Below are 6,847 nucleotides of genomic sequence, written 5' to 3'. Positions count from 1 at the left end.
ATCCAATCTTTTCCTGTCTGCAGACACGGTGCTGCTGCACCTGCAGAGCGCTCCATAAAAGGTGGCTGAGGCCCCCAGAGAGTCATAAAAGGGTTTAGTCTGGGGGTGGGGTCATTGGGAGGAATGTCTCTCTCCCAGTGTCCCATCAACCAAGCCCTCAGAAAGAACAAATTTGACCATGTCAAAGAGACCGTTTTATTTATTGTATAACAAAAGAAACCACTGTGTGGTGGCCATTGTCTCTTCACAACATTCTTGCTATATTAAATAATTTGTCTTTGTGATGCATAACAATGGTAATTGAACAGCAGTGGGCTCATTCTGCTCTAAACAAACAAACTCAAAAAATGGAATAAAGAAAAACACATTTAGCCCCTAATGGGCCCCATGAACGGTGGTGGTTATTCTGTGTGTGTGTGTGTGTGTGTGTGTGTGTGTGTGTGTGTGTGTGTGTGTGTGTGTGTGTGTGTGTGTGTGTGTGTGTGTGTGTGTGTGTGTGTGTGTGTTTGTGTGTGTGTGTGTGTGTGTGTGTTGTAACTAAGGTTACCTCCACTACGCGTTAATTGAAGCTGAAACTCAGACCTTACCCGGCAAGAAAAACTTCTATCTATTAATCTGTTTTCTGATTGGCTGATAGGTCGGTGACTGCAGACAGCTGCTCTGAGTTGAGGCAGCACACAGTAGCTTGCCTTGACTCGTTTGTAACATGGGCTCTTGGAGTTACTCTGTGGTGAAGTCAATTTCTCAGCGTGAGAAATGTCATGTGTGAACTTGTTGAAACCCGTGCGTCTCACGCTCAATGCGTGAGACTTGAGAGCGCTGCAATAAATAGATACTTTCCTGGTGGACGTGAAACCATTTTGTGTGGAAAACGATTCCTTTTGCAGAGGCTGTACTGTATCAGCGGGGCAACATTGGCTTTGAACCATACAACTGGTTTTCACTTGCCATTGTTTTTGTTTTTGTTCTTGTCTCCAGGATCAAAATGTTGCAGTTGATGTAGCACAGTGCTAAAGTAAAGCTAATGCAGTTAGCAGCCAACCAACAGCACTATTGGCCTATTAGTAACTTACCTGTCAAGTTTTGGATTTAAAAATAAGGGACATTTTCTGCCGCTGTCCCACCAGCCCAACCGAGGTCCAGTATCTTACATTTTAAGACAGATTTAGGAGAAATCTAAACTATCTCCCTGTCAACCTCTTACAAATTACAATTATGTGCTCAGAATCTGATAGTTCGACCTTTGTTGACGCTGAGACTCTGTGTACGGTACTTCCTATGTATGCAATTCTTATAATAGAGTCTAAATAAAAACGCAAAGGGGAATTAAAGCACATGTATTTATTTTAAATATTTTCAGTTTATGTACACATTGATTGTCTTCAAGTGAAACATTTACATTTTATCTTAATTTGTCATTTTCACTCATGTGGCTCTCTGGCGCCGCCCTGGTGCTGCTGACGGACATCGGTCCTTCTCCCATGAGACACTAAAATCACAGTTACAAATATTTCAGAACATGTTAACTGTTCCCCATCCTGCTCCTCTTTAGGAAAGTAAATTTAATATCCGATTTTTAGAGATATTTACACAAAGTCTTCTCTTTTTTGGCAGAAATGTCTTCTATCTTGTTACATCCATCCATCTCTGATTTGTTCCCGTTGTCGGCACTAACCTCACGAGAACTGCCACCCAAGCTACAGCAAGCAGCAGTTCTTGTGAGGTTAAGAGGAACAGGAATGATTTTTTTTAAATTATTATATTATAAAAATGGAAATTTATGGGAAAAAATACTAATACGGGAGGACGGCGGGGAAGAGGGGTAAAATACCCTAGTTTCCAGGCCAAAAACGGGACACTTGATTAGTATGGTATGATTAATAAGACTCGCCTCTCCAATGCACATGAGTAAATGACTGTTGAGTTAAATCATCAGAGTTTGAACATCTGGAACTTGTAGGCCAGTTCTTACATTTAGTGGAAATTTGGCCATATTAGCTCAGCATGTTCCCCTATAAGTGTGGAGGAGAAGTTGCTTTTATGAGACTGTGTAAAATGTACCTCTTGTACGGTCTCTTTCTTTATTATTACTTTCTTGAGTCTCTTAGTTGCCTTTTCCGTGATGCCCATAGCTCTGTGAGCAAATTTGATTGATGTTCATGCTTAATATAGTACAGTAAAACTATATACAGCTGTCGCACAGACAACCATCACACTAATCCAAAGTTACTTTGGACTAAAGCCCATTGTGGGGATGAGAGAATGGGACAGCAGGACAAGGCTGTATAGAAATCAAAGATTCCTAAGTATTAACTGCTATGTTAAGTTGAAGCAAACTCTGTTGTGCTACTTTCTCATTGTTGTTGTCAGTACAGTATGTGTGTCTGTCGCAATGGCCAATCACGGGAACAGTGTTGTGTTCCTGTGATTGCACAATGGACACTACAGACTCTTTCACTTTCTTTTTCTATTTTCCCCCTCTTTACTCTGCATTCAAACAACAGCGAGGACATCTACAGAGCTACCTCCATACAAAGATGAGGCCTCTCTTAGTGAAGTTAAATGATAGAACAATTATTAATTCACAAATTCACATTCACAGCTACACTGAAAACAAATTTCTCATTGTGCTTATGTACATCACTCAGATGAAATGCTATGTATTGATCTGTAGTGATCCCAACAGCTCACATCTGCAAACATATGCATTTAAATATGAATATCTGTTACTTTATCTGTCAAATTTGGACCCAAGATATTATGTTGCTCTTCTTCATCTTCACTTAATTGTTGCATCAAATTTTCCCACAATAATCATTCTGTTTGTGACCATAGACTGGGCTTTTTTGGGTTCTTTTTAAAATATTAACAGCTTTAAAGTTGTGTAATGTTCCCCACCACTGTTGTTTCATGGTAACAATGGTAACAGCAGCCTTCCTTATTACTAACTATAAATCACTCGCTTCACAGTGACTCACAGTTGTTCACCTGTAACCCAAGAGGTTTGGGTTTTAGATCAAACATTAGCTCACCTGACTGCAGCCATTTTATTACTCCAATGAATGTATTGTCTTTTTTATAGCCAGACAGTGAATAGCTGACAGAATTTAATTGTGAGACACATTCAGAGAAATTTGACTCTGAGGTTTTATCGTGTCGGGCTGGAAATCTGAACTCATTAAGCAAAGAAACACAGTTTGTTGTCATTTTATTACAAATCAACTCACAATGAATAACATGGACACAAGGAGCTTGAGTACATGGAGAAACATGCCGACTCTTCACAGAAAGGCCCCTACAGGGATACGAACCAGATCCCTCACTGCAGAGCCAACAGTGCCAGCTACCAAGCAACTGTCCCCCTGGAGGTCACTAGCTTGTGCTGCCATGACTGAGGAACTCCCTCTAGTGACTACTTCATCACTCTGTTAGAAAACTGTCAATGTGGATCACTTAAAAAAATGTGTTTAGGTATAAAAGGTTTATGTATAATATTTAACAGTGTCTGAGCCCTCGTAGGTCACGTGAAATATTAATGCTTGCCAGTGAAAGCTTAAATAAAAGTTCTGTAGAAATGGTATGATTTTAAAGATCAGGAATGATCCCTGCTCCAGAAAGCCGTTTTGAAATTCATCCTCCCATCCAAGACAAAAAGAAAAACAGATGTGCATATCTCAGAGGCATTTTCATGAAAAAAAAAAAAGAAATATTTACAAGGCTGACAAATATCTGGAGAAACACATTCTTATTTATATTATCTTACTATGGCCTGAAATAAAATGAAAAAACAATATAAAGTTAAATAAGCGTTGTCTTCCTTGCTTCACAGAGTGCTGTACTTTCAATGTTGCTTTTCATGACGTAAAGAGCCACTCGTGCCAAAGCCAGAGGTTTCTTGAGAGCGAACCCACAGTCTGTACAACAGTTGGGTGGGGACCCTGTCCTCGAATAGCACCGAGTCTCCCAAACTTCAGATAACATGTCTCAAGTTTGTGTTCGCTGTGTTCGTTGCACTTTCTGGCATGTTCCCCGTTGAGCTGTCTATCTGCAGTGGACCTTTGTTCACCAAGAAAGGAAAGTAGTTGGAGAGATAAATTGCTTTAAACTTGGTGCTACAGAAGCAGTACACCAGTGGATCAAGAAGACAGTCCATATAGGAGAGGACCATTAGGCCATCAAAGGCCACGGCAGCCTTGTCCTGGATCGATTCACCCAGCTCCTGGACCCGAACGATCAGTAGAACCATCCTGGCTATGGTGCAGGGCAGGAAGCAGAGCGAGAAGACCACCATCACGGTGGTGACGAGAAACACCGCTCTCTTCAGTTTGGTCTTGTCCCCAACTGTCTTTTTCCTCAGCCGGTTGACAATGTGCACTGTGCAGTAGACCAGGATGAAAAAGGGGATGATGATTTGCGTAAAAAACACTGCCTCTCTAAAGCTGTCCACGACATCCTGCAATAAAAAAAAGGAATCAAGTTAATTCAAAACATCTGCATCAGTTATTAAAAATCATAAAGATTTAGTTCCAAAAGTTTAGAAAGGTTCTAAAAATGTGTAAATCAAAGGTTTTAACTTCTGTTTGGGAACATTGCACGCCACCCCTGCTAACAGACTGCTGTGGTTCAGTCTCACTCAGAGCTCAGGCGTCTCTGCTCCTGGTGAGGGAGGAGCAGTTTTTCTTAAAAGACATAAAAAACATATTTAACTTCAAAAATGTATTATGAAAGTTTGTTTTAAATAAAATATGTTAAATGCCTGGGCTATGCAATATAAAAAAGGGACAAACTTGAATTCAAGGACTAATATGCATCACATGAATATTTTTGACATAGTTAAGATTTTTCTGTAATCCTTAAAACCAACTATTCTCCTCCCTTCTGGCCTAATGTTTGTCTGTCAGCCCTGGCAAACCCCACTTTGAGCATGTCTGAACGTAAGCTCTATGCCTTTAACAGAGGCGGGAAAAAGAAAAAAAAACATCTGGAAGCTCTAATGTTGCTCTTGGGCATGTCCTCGGTCATCTATAGGACAACCCCGTGGACCCGCATTCCTCAATTAAACTCTAAACTTTAAATGCATGAATTATTCCTTTTTTCTTTCGGTTTTCTTTTTCTATTTACAGTTTTTGTTTAGTTTGGGATAATGCAGTTTTGATGCCAGTGTTATCATAAAATTTGATACTCAACACTATATTGCCAGATTATCACAACAGACTTTTTTTTGAACATGAGTATGCATATGAAGATAGGTTCACACAATCAGAAGAACTTTGAATAAACCTTGTTGGACAGGATGCAATATATCCCAGTGTTGAGACACACGTGTGGACATTACCTTAATTAGAGTATCATCTTTGTCCTCAGTCTTGTGGCTGTTGCAGCATTCAAAGTTCTTCAGCATGGTGGGGATGGTGAGAGGCAGAAGCAGCAGCCAGATGAGGATCGATATTTGAGGAGATTTCTTGAGTACTCTCAAAAGATTCTTCCGACCAGGGTGTACCACATTAAAATATCGATCAATGGAAGTCACAGTCAGGAAAGCAATACTGGCCCCGCGATTTAAAAACAGCATGAAGAGCATTGCTTTGCACACAACATCATTGTTGCTCCTCCTATCTCCACTGATGAAGTTATGTGCCTTGATTGGTAAGCAGAAGAGCAGGAGAACATCTGCCAACACTAAGTTGAAAAGGAAGATATTGTTGGTGTTGGATTTCCAGAACTTTAGTTTGAATATGAAGAGATGCAGGACCGATCCATTCAAAGGCAACGCCAAGATAAAAATCAAAATCATGACAGCTGCATAAAACTTGTACAGCCCCTTGTTTGTAGCTTCACAGTCTTCAATAAGTTGATAACCACTGGATGCACTGGTGTTTGCCATTTGAGCAGGTAAGTTCCAGGAAGTAAGCAAAAACAAAACTGCAAAGTTCTGCTCCAACAGAGGGATTTATGTAAAAGATCCAACGTACCCTGTAAGCAAATCAGACAAATCCTGCCAAACCAGTTTCTTCTATGCCTTTAGTTGTGACTGTTTTCAAGCTTGTGGAATTCCTCTTTGGGTCTTCTTTTTCAGTGTTGGCTGTCTTTTAAGATTCTTTCAAGGCTCATGTACTGACTATCTAGCTCTAGTGGAGTCAGTACCAGTATTAGAAGTTCTCTTCTCAGTGTGTAAGACAAATGGTAGGCGTCCTCTCTGCTGCTGCTCAGCCCTGCACTTGTAGCTCCTCCCATTTGCCTCAGGAGGTGAGTCACCGGCTGGGTTTTCCACTGTTCGACCAGTTTGCCTAAGAAGCACCAAAATCCCCACTTATTACAGCTAAAATGCATATAATCAGAATATGTTTCTTTCAGAGCACATAAATACTGAATAAAGATGTACATATTTAGAAATCTGAAATTTGACTGATGGCTAAATTTAGCCATGTCAAGTTCTGACAAGCCAGAGAATAAATCTCATGAACATGGACAACTGCTGATTACTCACATTGACGCTTGACTGTCATCTGTATTAGAAAACATGGGGATATTTCACAACTATTCTGAATGCTGGTGTACGTCAGAAATGTCAGCTTCCTGTTGTCTTAGCTGGATCATCACATTTAAAACTCTCTTCCACAGATGGTAAAAAAGCTACAAAAATATGTATTGGGAAAAGCAGTAGTGGATCCCTGGGAATTGATGATAGATGACGGACCAGCATGTAGCGATAGACACAGTGCTTCTGTCAGGGCTTTCTACTATGTAAGGAAAAGTAAAAAGTTTGGTGGAATGTCGGATCCTCGGGGAGGAACGGTTCTCTTGGGTGGTGGGAGGGGTGCTTTAGGTCTCACATTTTTCATATTTT

General features: G+C 40.4%; 1 protein-coding gene across 1 annotated transcript; it reads right to left on the bottom strand.

Annotated features, from left to right (window-relative positions):
• Nucleotides 1-3,173: 3,173 nt before the first annotated feature.
• On the bottom strand, nt 3,174-6,241 carry gpr31 (G protein-coupled receptor 31). Its single transcript, XM_061746528.1, has 2 exons — nt 5,336-6,241; nt 3,174-4,453 (listed from the first exon to the last, which is right to left on the bottom strand). Exons 1-2 carry the CDS (start codon nt 5,882-5,884, stop codon nt 3,971-3,973), a joined length of 1,032 nt encoding a protein of 343 aa, XP_061602512.1. The 5' UTR covers nt 5,885-6,241; the 3' UTR covers nt 3,174-3,970.
• Nucleotides 6,242-6,847: the final 606 nt, after the last annotated feature.

Source organism: Cololabis saira, chromosome 18 (genome assembly GCF_033807715.1).
Source record: "Cololabis saira isolate AMF1-May2022 chromosome 18, fColSai1.1, whole genome shotgun sequence".
Classification (NCBI taxonomy): Eukaryota; Metazoa; Chordata; class Actinopteri; order Beloniformes; family Belonidae; genus Cololabis; species Cololabis saira.
This window is presented reverse-complemented; position numbering and strand designations above follow the sequence as displayed.

Bases quoted from the DNA above. Each gene is read 5' to 3' on its own strand.
- gpr31 (XM_061746528.1), bottom strand. From the start codon at position 5,884: ATGGCAAACACCAGTGCATCCAGTGGTTATCAACTTATTGAAGACTGT. The intron at 4,454-5,335 runs GTAATGTCCACA...TTTTTATTGCAG, and splicing joins AAGATGATACTCTAATTAAG to GATGTCGTGGACAGCTTTAG.